At 66.6% G+C, this 14,097-nt stretch overlaps 2 protein-coding genes across 6 annotated transcripts in view; one reads left to right on the plus strand and one right to left on the minus strand.

Annotated features, from left to right (window-relative positions):
* Positions 1-1,253: 1,253 nt before the first annotated feature.
* SREBF1 (sterol regulatory element binding transcription factor 1) lies at positions 1,254-11,643 on the plus strand. Of its 2 annotated transcripts, none has more exons than XM_058035146.1 (19): positions 1,254-1,404; positions 4,638-5,033; positions 5,160-5,329; positions 5,418-5,558; positions 5,636-5,854; positions 5,940-6,054; positions 6,136-6,347; positions 6,757-6,961; positions 7,493-7,677; positions 7,757-8,018; positions 8,117-8,283; positions 8,366-8,534; positions 8,614-8,722; positions 8,793-8,902; positions 8,994-9,126; positions 9,272-9,434; positions 9,677-9,862; positions 9,938-10,049; positions 10,648-11,643. In XM_058035146.1, the coding sequence occupies exons 1-19, from the start codon at positions 1,299-1,301 to the stop codon at positions 10,869-10,871; spliced, it is 3,384 nt and encodes a 1,127-aa protein (XP_057891129.1). In that variant the 5' UTR covers positions 1,254-1,298; the 3' UTR covers positions 10,872-11,643. The 2 variants fall into 2 exon arrangements, with proteins under 2 accessions (XP_057891129.1, XP_057891130.1); XM_058035147.1 differs by lacking the exon at positions 1,254-1,404 and adding an exon at positions 3,688-3,773.
* Positions 11,644-11,830: 187 nt separating this feature from the next.
* RAI1 (retinoic acid induced 1) overlaps positions 11,831-14,097 on the minus strand; it is a 75,204-nt gene continuing 72,937 nt past the window's right edge. For all 4 annotated transcript variants that reach the window (XM_058035141.1, XM_058035143.1, XM_058035145.1 and 1 more), the window contains 2 exons: positions 13,921-13,970; positions 11,831-13,554 (listed from right to left, as the gene is read on the minus strand). In XM_058035141.1, coding sequence (XP_057891124.1) covers positions 13,540-13,554; positions 13,921-13,970 — 65 coding nt within the window. In that variant the 3' untranslated portion in view covers positions 11,831-13,539. The remainder of the gene's footprint in view (positions 13,555-13,920; positions 13,971-14,097) is intronic.

Below are 14,097 nucleotides of genomic sequence, written 5' to 3' on the forward strand. Positions count from 1 at the left end.
TGATCCCAATGGCACCAGCATTTTTCCTGGATCCCACAATTGATGGTCCCCAGGAAGGTGCATGGGCTCAGCTGAGGCTCGCAGGGCAGCACTGGTGTGTCCCTAACGGGGGGGTGACAGCTTCTCCCACCCTGGGCCATGCCATGGGTGGGCAGCACAGGTGGGACGTGCTCTGAGCCCAGCAGCTGGCACAGGGAAGGCCCAGGGCCCTTGAAGGGTTGGTTCAGAGGCCCAACCTCGCCCTGGCACGTGGCACCCGACGTGCAGAGAGGCTTCAGCAGCCACGGCCACCACCTGTCCCCACGGGCTCCCCGAGCGGCTCCCTGCGTGCCCCGGCTGGGACTGAGGGGCCTCCGTGCCCAGCCCGGGTGTTCAGAGCAGAGCCTGGGGTCTGGTGCCTGTCCTTAGGGTCTGGTGCCTGTCCCCAGGGTTTGGTGCCTGTCCTCAGGGTTTGGTGCCTGTCCTTAGGGCTTGGTGCCTGTCCTCAGGGTTTGGTGCCTGTCCTCAGGGTTTGGTGCCTGTCCTTAGGGCTTGGTGCCTGTCCTCAGGGTTTGGTGCCTGTCCTCAGGGTTTGGTGCCTGTCCTTAGGGTTTGGTGCCTGTCCTCAGGGTTTGGTGCCTGTCCTCAGGGTTTGGTGCCTGTCCTCAGGGTTTGGTGCCTGTCCTTAGGATCTGGTGCCTGTCCTTAGGGTTTGGCGCCTGTCCTTAGGGCTTGGTGCCTGTCCTTAGGGTTTGGTGCCTGTCCCCAGGGGTGGCTGCCAGTCCCCAGCAGTGAATGACGTCCCCAGGTCTCATTGACAACCCCAGGGATCGATGCTTTTCCCGGGCTCAGTGTCTGTTCCTCGGGCTCGGTGCCCATCCCCTGGGGTCAATGACATCCCCAGGGGTCGGTGACATCCCCGGGGCTTGGTGACATCCCCTGGGGTCAGTGACATCCCCTGAGGACGGTGTCCTGCTCGGGGGTCGCAGCCCGCGCTGCTCCCAGCCCCGCTCCCAGCACCCAGCCCGGTGCCGGGGGGTCCGTGCCCGGTGTCCCGAGGGTCCCCGCTCGGTGCCGCCGGGGGTCCCGGTGCGGCGGGCGGCGCGGGGAGGCGGCGCGGGGCGGGACACGGCGGCGGCCCCGCCTCCACCCATCCCCGCCGCCCTCCCCGCCCGGTGGCAGCTCCGGGCACGGTTCGCGGGAGCAACTTGGCGGCTCGAAGCCGTGCTGCTGTGCCCGGGCCAGCGCGGCCGTGGCGGGCGGGCGGCCCCGCCACCCCTGAGCCGCCGGAGCCACCGAGAGCCGCCGGAGCCGCCGGGATGAGCGCTCTCGCCTTCGACGACGCGGCCCTGGAGGGGCTGGCACCGACCCTCGGCCTCTCCGGGGCCAGCGACATCGACACGGCCCTGCTCAGCGACATCGACGGTGCGGAGCGGCGGGGACGGGGCCCGGCGGGGCCGGGGCTCGGGGCATGACCGGGACCGGGCCGGGGGCATAACCGGGGCTCGGTGCGCGGCGGGGCTGCGGGCCCGGTGCAGTCCCGGGGCTCGGTGCGCGGCCGGGGCCGGGCACGGTGCGGGACCGGCTCTCGGAGCGCGGTCGGGACATGGCTGGGGGGATGAGCGGGGCCTGGGGCCCGCCGGGACCGCGCTGGGGGTGTAACCAGGCTCGGTGCAAGGTCAGGACCGAGCTGGAGGCATGGCCGGGGCTCGGTGCGTGCCCGGTACCGGGCTGGGGGTGTAACCGGGGCTCGGTGAATGGGCGGGCGCGCTCGGTGCATGGCCGTGCCCGGGGGGTCCGGGCTCGGTGCACGGTCAGGGAACTTGGTACCGGCGTTTGGCCGGGACAGCGGGACCGGTGCACAACCAGGACTCGGTGCACGGCCGGTGGAGCGGGCCCGGCGTGGGGAGCGGGCACACCGAGCTGCGGGAGCGCGCAGCCGGTGCAGAACCGCTCTGGCCCCGTTACCGGGGGCCGCTGCAGAGCGGGGGGCTCGGCGTGGGGCCACACGGGGACCCCGGGAGCCCCGGGATGGAGGTGTCGCTACCGGGACAGCCCCGACGATCCCCCCGTTCCCGGTCACAGCATCGTGCCGCCGGTGGCCCCGCCCCTCCGTGACGTCACCGGCGGGGTTACTCTCGGTCGTTCCCTCCAGGGCTCCGGGGCTCTCCCATCCAACCCATCCGACCGGCGGGGGCTGGGATGGGCGGCTCTGGGGGCTGGCACCGCCGCCAGGCACCCCCTCCCCGCCGCCCCGGGCTCCGAGAGATGGGCATGAGCCCAGGGAGCCATGCCCGGAGGGAGCCCGCTTCCCAAGGGGACACCTTCCTCAAAGAGACCCGCTTCCCACCATCATGGCAATAGCACCACGTGTGCTGAGTTCAGTGCTTCCAAGGCTTTAGCAAAAAAACGGGGATCCCAAAAATTGGGGATCTCAAAAAATTTGGGATCTCAAAAAATTGGGGATCCCAGCTCCCGGCAAGCCCTGCACCCACCTTTGCCCCGTGCTCCACCAGCTCTGTGGATCCACACCATCCAGCGGGGCCGGTGGAACAGCAGCAAGGCGGGCACGGGACTCCCAGCCCCTGCCCCTGGGTGGTCCGTGGTGGTCTCTCCCCCGAGACCCGGGGTGGAGATGCCATCCCAGGTCTGCAGGTTGATCGCAGTGGCAGCCGGGGTGGATCAAAGCAGATCCAGGTGCCACCTGCTTTTCTTGGCGAGGTTTTGGCGTGGGCAGGGAAGCAGGAGCTGTGCCAGGGCTGAGTGCTGCCGTACGGGATGAGGTTTCCCCACTGTGGGGTTTTGCCACGCTCCTTTGTGTCACAGCCAGCTGGGCCACCTCGCACCCCACAGCTCCCCAGAGTGGGTTTGTCACCTGTCCCTGGCTGGCCACAGCTTGTCCCTCGTCCCTGTACCGACCCCAGGGTGATGTGGGATGTGTGCCCATGGGTGTGGGTGCCCTGAGCCTGCTGGGGCCTGCTAGGACCCACAAACGACTGGGTCTGCCCCACAGCTTCCCGCGGTGGCCCTGGTGGGTGCCCATTGTCCTGCTGGTGGCGTGGGTGGCAGCGGTGCCACAGGATAGAAACACCTGGAAGGTGCCAGGAGGGTGCCAGGCTGGGCAATGGGAAGCGGGGGGGGGACAGGAGGGAGCAGCCCCTCTCTGCAACCCCACACTTTGCTCTGGACCACGAGGGAGCCTTGGGGAGAGGATGGGGGTCTCTGAGTGGCAGGAGGGGCTGGGAGCCCCCCGGAGGGACACCCACCTGCACAGGGCGGGATGCCGAGGGCCGGGTGGGTTTTGGGGTGTAACAATGCTGTGTGCAGAGCCCGATCAGTGTGGGGTGACCCCTGGGCAATGAGTGCGGGGTTGGGGAGGGGGCGATGGGGCACAGGGGGTAACGCAGGGGTGACCCCTGGGCAATGAATGCGGGGGTCTCACCGCGCTGGGGAGGGGGCGATGGGGCACAGGGGGTGACGCAGGGGTGACCCCGAGTAACCGCGGGCGGCTGGCGGCGAGTGCCCGCGAGTAACCCGGCGCTGCCGGGCTCACCTTGGGCGCCGGGGCTGTCCGGGGGCGGCCGGCGGGCGCGCAGGCGGCGATTGGCGGAGTCGCATCACCCCATCCCCGGCCGCGCTCCAGCCCTGGCGCGGGCGGCGCGGGGAGGGCGCCGGGAGGAGGCGAGAACATGGCTTTAAAATATCCCGGGGCCTCTCCGCTGCCGGGCACGGGGCTGAGCGGGGGCTGCCGCCTCCTGCCGGGGACCCCACCTCCATGGAGTGCACCTTCGAAGGTACCCCCGCCTCTCCAGCCTCCTCCTCCTCCTCCTCGCGTGGCGGGGTCACGGCCGCGGTTCTCTCGGAGGCTGCAGCCCGTGGGGAGGAGGGCGGAGTGCGGGGGCTCTGTGGCTCAGTGGGGACATCCCCGGGGGTGTGTGTGTGTGGGGGGGTGCCCTGGGGGTACCCCGGGGTCTGTGCGTGCAGGGGGGTGATGAGCCCGGGGGTACCGGAGTGTGGGGTGTGCTGGGGTCTGCGTGCTCCCAATGGGATGTGCCGGGGGTACCGCGATGGGGACATGGTGGGAGCATCCCAGGACACCTCAGCGGAGGTGTCACACAGACCCCGAGGTGCCATTGATGGGAGAGACCCCCGCCCAGGCCGTTTTAGCCCTGTGCTTGCCCAGCTGCCCTCCCGAGGGCTGCTGTGATCAAACACACCTGGCACTGGGGTCTGGCACATCCCGGGGGTGCCACCCCGCTGTCCCAGCCTGGGCACCCCCCTCCCGCTGATCTGGGCATTCTCGGGGTTCCCAGGACAGAATAAATGAATGAATGAGCTGGCACAAGCCCCCCTCAATATCAGAGACACGCTGAGATGCGCCCTGCCGCTCCCAGACCAGGCTGAAAAACGCTGACTGCTGTTGGCCAAGCCCTGGCACCCCCTTTTGAGCGCCGTGCCTCAGTTTCCCCAATGGGATGGGTGGGAGGCTGAGAGGAACAGGGCACGGCAGATTCATGGCTCTCAGGGAGTTTTGCCTCTGGATTATGGGGATCTGTCCCCTAAACGCTGCACTGCGGGGAGGGCAGGACGGGGCCAGCCCAAGCCCGCCTTGGGCGGTGCGCGGCAGCACCTGACGGCGCCGGGGGTGTGTTTTACAGACATGCTGCAGCTGATCAACACGCCGGACAATGACTTCTCGGGGCTGTTCGACTCCCCGTTCAGTGCCCCGGACAGCGCCGTGCCCCCGGGGCTTCCCTCCGCTCCGGGCACCCTCAGCACCTTCCTGGCCCCCGGCAAGGCGCCCCCCGCCGCCCCCTCCGGCGGCGCCTTCGCGGGGCCCCCCGGCATGGGCACCTTCACCCCGCCGCCCCCGGCCCCGCTGCTGCCCGCGCCCGCCCTGGGCGTCAAGGAGGAGCCGTCGGTGGTGCCCAGCAGCCAGAGCCAGCCCCAGCCCCAGCCCGGTGTCATGCTGGCCCCCAGCTTCGTCCCTGCCTCCCCCAGCCCCTTCACTGCCCAGCCCATGGTGGGCTACCAGAACCAGCACAGCTTCTCAGGTGAGCATTTGGGGTGCAGGGAGGGGACGGGGGCTCCCGGGGTGAAGGTGTTGCTGCAGGACGGGGCTGTGTGGGGTGGGCTGGTGCCAGGGTCTCTCTTAACGCTGTCCTCTGCTCCGTGCCCAGCTGTGCAGCCTGGCAGTGCGGGGCAGACCCTGCCAAGCCCTCTGCCCACCCCACAACCCAGCCAGCCCGTGACAGTGCCCGGCCCCGTGCAGAACGTGGCACCCCAGCAGCTCCTGGCCCCCGCTGCCCCCAGCACCCCGGCTGTGTCACCGCAGATCCAGTCAGTGCCGGTAAGCCCAGCGCCAGGGCCGGGGGGTCCCGGTGACCCCCAGAGCCCCACTGACCCCCAGAGCCCCGCTGACCCCCGCTGCCCCTCAGGTTCTCCTGCAGCCCCACTTCATCAAGGCCGACTCCCTGCTGCTCACGGCCGTCAAGACAGACGCCAGCAGCGCCAAGACTTCCACCATGGCCTCCCTGGCCACCAGCGCCAGCGGCTCGGCCACGCCGCTCCAGGTGCCGGTAGGTGCCACCACCGGGGCCCTGTGAGGTGGGGAGAAGCTCCAGGAGCATCCCTGAGCCCACCCTGCACCCTGCAGGCGCTGGTGAGCGGAGGGACCATCCTGGCCACGGTGCCGCTGGTGGTGGACGCAGAGAAGCTGCCCATCAACCGGCTGGCGCCCAGCGGGAAGCCGGCGCTGCTGCAGAGCCGCGGAGAGAAGCGCACGGCCCACAACGCCATCGAGAAGCGCTACCGCTCCTCCATCAACGACAAGATCGTGGAGCTCAAGGACCTGGTGGTGGGCACCGAGGCCAAGGTGGGAGCAGGGCTTGGTGGGGCAGGGCTGGGTAACGGGGAGGGTTTGCCTGGAATTTGAGTTGAACTGTTCCGGTCACCGGCAGCTCAACAAGTCGGCGATCCTGAGGAAGGCAATCGAGTACATCCGCTTCCTGCAGCAGAGCAACCAGAAGCTGAAGCAGGAGAACCTTGCCCTGAAGATGGCCATGCAGAAGAACCGTGAGTGGAAGGGCAGCTCCTGGGGTGGGGGGCTCGGCTCCGTGCCCCCAGGCAGCTATCAGCTTACTCTGCTTCCTGCAGAGCCTGTGAAGGACGTGGGGACCCACAGCAGCCGGGGGGCCAAGGCAGAGGCCCCCATGGAGGTGGTGAAGGCAGAGGTGATGGAGATGCTGACACCGCCGCCCTCAGACGTGGGCTCGCCATCCCACAGCAGCCCACTCTCACTCAGCGGGGGCAGCAGCAACAGCAGCAGCGACTCAGAGCCTGAGAGCCCCCTCTGTGCCCATGGCAAGGTGAGGGAGGGCTGGGGGGCTCTCCCTGCCCTGGGTGGGGCAGAGGATCTGCTGCTTCACATAGGAGGTGCCCAGGGCAAAGTGTACCAGATGGGGAAAGAGCTGAGAGCCCTGGTCTTGTTCTCTGAGGCTGCTCCTCACATGATTTAGGGCTGGGCGTGGATGCAGTTTTGTTCTACCTTAAAATGTGCTCTGTGCCCCATGCCTATACCCTGAAATCCATGCCCCTGTACTCCAGCCTGTGCCTCATCACCCTGCCCTATATCCCATGCCTGTCCCCCATCACCACACCCTATATTCCTTGCCATGTACCCCATGCCCTGTATCCCATGCCCTATATCCCATGCCTGTGCCCACCACCCCATGCCCATGCCCGTGTCCCAGGCTCACAGCAGCTCTGCCCGTGCAGGTGAAGCAGGAGCAGCCACCCCCCTCGCCCAGCAGCCAGGGAATGCTGGACCGCTCGCGCATGGCCCTCTGCGCCTTCGTCTTCCTCTGCCTCTCCTTCAACCCCCTGGCCTCCCTGCTCCGGGGTTCTGCCTCCCCAGCCCCCTTGGGGAGCCAGGACACCGCTGGTCCCGGCAGGAGCATCATGGCTCAGTCTGGCACTCTGGGTAAGCTCTGCTCTGCGGTGGGGGACATTGGGATGGAGGCTGTTGGGATGGGTGTGGCATGGAGGCTGTCAGGGTGGGCAAGGGCTAGAGGCTGTTGAGGTGAAGAGATCAAGGGGCAGGATGTTGGGGTGGGTGTATGGTAGGAGCTACCTGGCTCGAGGCTGTTGGGGTTGGCATGAGGGATGGGGGCATCAGAGTGGTGACTGTCACGGTGGAGGTGATCATGGTGGACAGGGCCGAAGGCCATCAGGAGTGGGGTCCCAGTGTAGGTCTGAGATGGGAGATTATTGGGATGGACATGGGGCAGAGGCCATTGGGTGGATGTTGCTGGGATGGGCACAGGGTGAAGGCCACCAGAATGGATATCCTGGGGTGTGTGTGAGGCAGAGACCATCGGGGTGGAATCTGTTGGGGTGGACACAACCGGGTGGAGGCTCTTTGGTGGACATGGGATGAAGGCCATGGGATGGAGACCATGGGGTGGGCACAGGGCAGCCCTGGCGGGGTGTTGCTGACCCCATCCCTGCACAGAGGACGCATGGGGGTGGACGCAGTGGCTGTGGCCCACACTGGCCTTCTGGGCCCTGAACGTGGCGCTGGTGCTGGGCGCGGTGGTGCGGCTGTTCGTCTGCGGGGAGCCCGTCACGCGCCCGCACTCCGAGCCCTCCATCCTCTTCTGGCGGCACCGCCGGCAGGCCGACCTCGACCTCGACCGGGTACGTCCCGTGAGCCCCGTGTGCCCTGTCCTGCCCTGTCCCTGCTCCTGCCCACGCTGACCCCGTGTCTCTGGTGCAGGGAGACTTCGCGCAGGGGGCCCAGCACCTGCGCACGGCGCTCGGGGCGCTGGGGCGGCCGCTGCCGGCGTCCCACGGGGACCTGGCCTGCAGCCTGCTCTGGACCCTGCTGCGCCACCTGCTCCAGCGCCTCTGGGTGGGTCGCTGGCTGGCTGCCCGCGCCGGGGGGCTGCGCCCGGACCCCCCGCCCCCTGCCCACGTCCGCCAGAGCGCCCGCGACGCTGCCATGGCTTATCACCGCCTGCACCAGCTGCACCTCGCCGGTACGGCCCTGTGCTGTGGGGCTGAGGGACGGGACCCCTGTGTGTGTCCCCACAACCCCCTGACCCCGTGGCTGAGCCTCCTGTCCCCATTCCTCTAGGGAAGCAGGCTGGGGGGCACCTGCTGGCCATCAACCTGGCACTGAGCGCTGTCAACCTGGCTGAGTGCGCTGGTGATGCCATCTCCGTGGCAGCGCTGGCTGAGATCTATGTGGCGGCTGCCCTGCGGATCAAGGCCAGCCTGCACCGCTGCTTCCACTTCCTGGCGGTGAGTGTGGGGCACTGGGGTGTCCCCTGTGTCCCCTGGGATTGAATCTCAGGTCCTTCCTGACCTCCTGCTCTCCCCACAGCGTCCCTTCCTCTGCAGCGCCCGGCGCGTGGCCCTGTCCCATGGTGGGGCTGTGCCCCCTGCCATGCAGTGGCTCTGCCACCCCTTGGGTCATCGCTTCTTTGTTGATGGGGACTGGGCGGTCAAGGGTGTCCCCAGGGAAACCATCTACAGCTCCGCTGGCAACCCAGGTGACCCCAAGCTCCCAAACCCCCCGCACCCCCTGTTTTGGGGTGTGGTGTCCCTGCTGACCCCATCTCTGTGCCCCAGTGGACCCGCTGGCCCAGGTGACCCAGCTGTTCCGTGAGCACCTCCTGGAGAAGGCGCTGTGCTGCGTGGCCATGCCTGAGCCCGGCCGTCCCACTGCCCAGGGAGAGGGGTGAGTGCTGGGCTGGGCACCTTCTCCCCTGCCTGCCATGGGGGCAGCCCCCTCACAGCCCCTTTCACAGGCACTTCTCCGATGCCCTCGAGTACCTGCAGCTGCTCAACGGCTGCTCGGATGTCAGTGGCACACCTGGCCCCACACCCTCCATCACCTCCGGCTTGGCGGCTGTCACAGGTGAGGCTGGCGCATCCCCCACTGGGGTCACTTCATGTGGGGGGCCGTGGGAGTGCAGACACCGTGCTCCTGTGTCTCTCGCACCCTGCAGGCACCGACCCCGTGTCCAAGTGGTGGGCGTCCTTCATTGGCATCGTTATCCACTGGCTGCAGGGAGATGAGGAGGGGGCTGAGCGCCTCTACCCGCTGGTGGAGACCATGCCCCGGGCACTGCAGAGCTCTGAGTGAGTGCTGGGGACATCGGGGACAAGGGTGGCACCTCATTGCATGTCTCCCATCCCTGTTGGACTGGCGTGGCCTCGCCGAACACACTTGGAGCACCTGGTGTGTGTTGAGGAAGGAACTGACCGTGCTCCCTCCACCTTGCAGGAAGCCCCTGCCCCGCGCTGCCCTGCACTCTTTCCGAGCTGTCCGTGCCTTGCTGAGCAAACAGGACGGGAGCCAGGCCACCCTGGGCCACTGCGAGAAGGCCAGCAGCTGCCTGCGGGAGAGCCTGGAGCTGGGCAGCCCCCCCAAGGGCACCATCGACAAGGTGAGCCGGGCTGGGGAGGGCCCAGGCGGCCGCCAGCCCCCAGCCCCGGCGGGAGGTGCCCCCGACCCTCGCGGGGGTGCATTGTAGTTGCATTGCATGTGTCAGACTGGGAGTGCAATGCCCCTGCCATGCAGCCCGGCGGGGGTCCCGCGCAGCAGCGCCTGCCCGCAGCCACCTCCCTGGCACCCCCGTCCGTCCGTCTGTCCCACGCCGTGCTCACCCCGCTCCCTTTGTCCCCGCAGGCCGTGCAGCTCCTGCTCTGTGACCTGCTGCTGGTCACCCGCACCAACCTGTGGCAGCAGCAGATGGGGGCGAGCCAGCAGCGCAGCTGCCTCTACCAGGCGTCCGCCCTGGAGCTCCGCGGCTTCCAGCAGGACCTGAGCAGCCTGCGGCGCCTGGCACAGAGCCTGCGGCCCGCCATGCGCCGGGTGAGCCCCCCTCCTGTCCCCGGCTGCGTGCCCCGGTGCCCTGCGCCTGCCTGTGCTCACTGTGCCCCCATCCAGGTGTTCCTGCACGAAGCCACGGCCAGGCTGATGGCCCGGGCCAGCCCCACGCGCACCCACCAGCTGCTGGACCGCAGCCTGCGGAGGAGAGGGGTGCAGGGCAGCAAAACAGGTGGGCACGGGGTGGGACACAGGCTGGGACACAGGCTAGGACACGGGGTGGGACATGGAGTGGGACACAGGCTGGGACACAGGCTGGGACACGGGGTGGGACATGGAGTGGGACACAGGCTGGGACACGGGGTGGGACACCTCGCTCCTCACCTGCAGCACCCCAGCATCCAAGGGTGTGAGATATGTGGTGGGACACATCGCTGTGCACCCACGGCACCCCAGCACGTTGGGTGGAGGGACATGGGGCGGGATACCTTTGTCACCCCCTTGGAGGACAGGAAATGGTGTAGGGGACTCTGCTCCGCACCTACAGCAGCCCCCGCAAGCGCTGGGGAGTGGGAAACCCCATTCTGCACCCACAGCATCCATGGATGATGGGATGTGGGGTGAGACATAGGGTGGGACACCCCTTTCCCACCTGCAGCACTCCAGCCCCCAGATGGTGGGTCAGGGGGTGGGACACCCCACCCCAAGAGCTGGGCCACGCGTGCTCCCAGCCCCTCCACTGATGGTGGCACCAATAACCCCATCCCCGTGCGATCCCCCCGAGATTCAGTCAGTGCCTTCAGTGCTGACCTGGGCTCTGTCCCCTGCAGCTGGCGAGCCAGAAAGCCACCCCACGGCGCGGGAGCACGCCGAGGCGCTGCTGCTGGCCTGCTGCTACCTCCCGCCCAGCTTCCTGGCGGGCCCGGGCCAGCGCGTGGGGATGCTGGCCGAGGCCGCCCGCACGCTGGACAAGCTGGGCGACCGCCGCACGCTGCACGACTGCCAGCAGATGATCATCAAGCTGGGCAGCGGCACCACCGTCACGTCGGGATAGGTGGGGAAGGGGCCGCCAGCCCCCCCCCGCCACCCGCCGTGGGTGCGGAATGCGGGGCGGCGGGAGGCCGTGCCTCAGTTTCCCCGCAGGGTGATGTTAGGCAGCGCTCTGGGGGGTGAAGGGGTGGGTGGGGAGGGGTCGAGTGGTGCCTGGCGGGGGAAGGGGTGCGGGGTGGGGGTCGCAGCCCCACGGGGGTACCCAGGGTGGGCTCCCCCCGCCCCCCCCCGGCCGCGCCCGTGTCCCCAGCCCGCGTGGGGACGGCCCGTGGCGCCCTCTAGTGGCGCTGTCGCGGTATTGCAGGGCAGCGCGGCGCGGCAGCGACCCCCGGTGCCACCCGCCCCCACCCAGGGCCACCCGCATCCCCCCGTGCCACCCGTGCCCCTCCGTGCCCACCCCGGGGCATCTGCCCGGGCCCCCGAGGGTCCCCCTGCTGCAGGACCCCCTGGGTTTGGGGTTGGCTTACTGCCCCCTTGCCCAGCCATGCCCACGGCAGGCAAGAGGGGACCCCGGCCCACCCCCGACCCCCCAGCACTGATCCCCTCCTCCCCATTAAGAGCTGCCACCCCCCCCGAGCACGGACAGGCTTTGGGAGAAGGGCTGGCAGGGTGGCACGGGGCTCCTGGGGGGCTGGTGGGCGCCCCTGTGTCCTTGCTTCACCCCCTCTTGTACATAGACCCCTCCCCTGGCCTCCCCCCACTCCCCTTTTCCCTTTTTAAACGGTATTTTCATAGCTGGAGAGTTTTGTACAGACAATTAAAGCTGATTATTTATACTGGTGTGTGCTGGATTGGAGGGGGACTGGCACCAAAGGTGGGGGGCAAGGGGTGGGGGACACTGGGTGCTGAGGGACCCCAAACACCCCCTCTTTACCCCGTGGTGTCCCAGGGGTGCTGTCACAGCCCGGGGGGGACCCCAGCAGCCCCCCAAGGATAAAGAGAGGCCACGAGCAGGGCGCCACGTACTTCCAAAACAATCGTTGTATCTTTATTGACGCTCTGAATGCAATGACCTGTTTTTTTACTCTTAAGGAAAATAAACATCTTTTAGAAACAGCTTGTTACACACAATCTTCAGTGTGAAGCAATATACTAATAAGAACACTAGTCTTAACATTTACAGTCTTCATATATATTATATATATGTATATGTATACATATATATACACTATATAATGAGGCAATATATAATACACACGGTTTACCATTTTACAGTCATATGTACAAGATGTCACTAAAAATAGCCAGATTTCAGGCAACACTGCCAAGGACACGGGATTTTTTTTTTCTTCTTTAAATTAATTTTTTTTATTATTATTATTTCTCCCTTTTTAAAATTTTTTTTCTCACCTCCTCTTTTTAGTTTTTCACTCCTGTGTCCGAGGCAGCTGCTGAAACAACAGACATTGTGTGGCCAGCAAACCTTGGGGTGGGTGGGATGGAGGGGACACAAGAGGTGTGGGGACATGGGGCGCTGGCTCTGTGGGGACATGGATGGGACCAGCAGCGTGCCCCCCTTTGCAGGATGCTGCAGAGAACGGGGGACGGCCGGGGGCTGTTTGTAGGATGAGATTTGGAGCTGGGTCACCCTGGGCTGGTTGCTACCTGTGTCAGGGTGACACTGAGATGGGCTGTGGAGCCTGGGGACGTGGGCAGGGGTCACCAAAGTGTTGGGCAGTCCCCCAGCTCCACTGAGGTGGCCACGAAGCAAAAGTCGAGAGAGCTGAGCAAACCCAGGGCAGTGAGGGGTGAGCCAGGCCCAGGGGGAGGGAGGAAGCAAATGCCTCCTCCTCCTCCTCCGGTTCAGCACGCAGAGCTGTGGGGTTCAGCACAAGCACAGGGAGCAGAGCCCCCACGAGAGGAGCCACAGAAGGGGGGCTGGTGAGGCCAAGCACAGGCAGCAGGGTGGGTTTTGGGGGGTCCTGGACAGCAGGACCGGGTGTCCCCAGCCCAGCAGTGCCAGCGCCGCATGGAGTGGGAGGGTGGGGGTGCAATGAGTCAGGGTTTGGGGTTTGGGGTTTGGGAGCGGGGCAGGGGCAGCCCGGTGGGTGCCACCAGCCTGGCCAAGCACCCTTATCCCCCCAGCACCCTGCGTGTGGGTGGGGGCAAACAGGAGATGGAAGAACAAAACAGAAAAAGCAGAGTGGTGTTTCAAACAGCAGGCCGTTGTTTGCCCTTTTTTTTTTTTTTTTTTTCATTTTTCTCATTTTTCTCTTTTTTTTTTATGGTCTTTTTTTGTCTTTTTTTTTTTTTAATCCTCTTCTTCGCTGAAGTATATACAGACACCATGAGGTTTGCTGAAGGCAACATCTCAGATCAGATCAGTGTGATATTGAGAGCCGGGACCCACGGAGGGTCCGGCGGCCCCACAGTAAGACAACATCGCCGGGACCCCCCCTCGAACACGGACACCCCCCGCCCCCCTGTGCAGCCATCGCGGGTGGGGGATCCCGATCCGTGCCCCGCGTATCCAGACCGGGTTTTACCGGGACCCGGCGGGAGGGAAAACCCGGCGCTGGCTCCGCCCGCCCGGAGCGGGCTCGGCTCAGGGGGTCCCGGGGCGCTCACGGGCTCGGGGGGTCCCCGGTACGGCCCGGCCCGGCCCCGCTCTGCTCCAGGCGCTGCCTCCTCTGCCGGTCCCTCGCTGGCGGCGGGGCGGGTGCCCGCGGGCGCTACACCGGCTGCCTCTGCGGGGAGAACGGAGGGGTCAGCCCGGGCATCTCGTTGGATGCAGGGGTGGCCCTGGGTTGTCCCCATCGCCCCCCCCCTTGTCAATAACCGGGCACCCACCCGGGACGCAGCGCTTTGAGGAGGGGTTCAACCATCGTTCATCACTCAGGGAAGGGGATAAGACTCCTCAGAGCCGGCTGGGGTGTCCCAGACCCAGCAGCACCCAGTGGCTGGCACACCCGATGCCCCCAGGGATGTGATGCCCACACAGAGCTGAGCATCCAGGATGGGCATCCCCAGGAATTTGGGGTCTGAAGGCAGGTCCTCCTGCCACAGGGAGCTGCAGAGCATTGTAAGGGGGTGCACAGGGGCCTCTGGCTTACCTTATGTTTGGGACATCTCAGAGAGAAGCTCTCCTCAGTTAATAAGCAGCCTGCGAGGAGAGGACAGGATGTGTCAGGGGACAGCCTGCACAGCGAGGCAGCTGCCCCTGAGTGGGGGGAATGCAGTGTGCCCCCAGCCCACAGCCACCCACCAGCCACAGCATTTGTGTGAAGGGC

This window comes from Melospiza georgiana, chromosome 16, assembly GCF_028018845.1.
Source record: "Melospiza georgiana isolate bMelGeo1 chromosome 16, bMelGeo1.pri, whole genome shotgun sequence".
Classification (NCBI taxonomy): domain Eukaryota; kingdom Metazoa; phylum Chordata; class Aves; order Passeriformes; family Passerellidae; genus Melospiza; species Melospiza georgiana.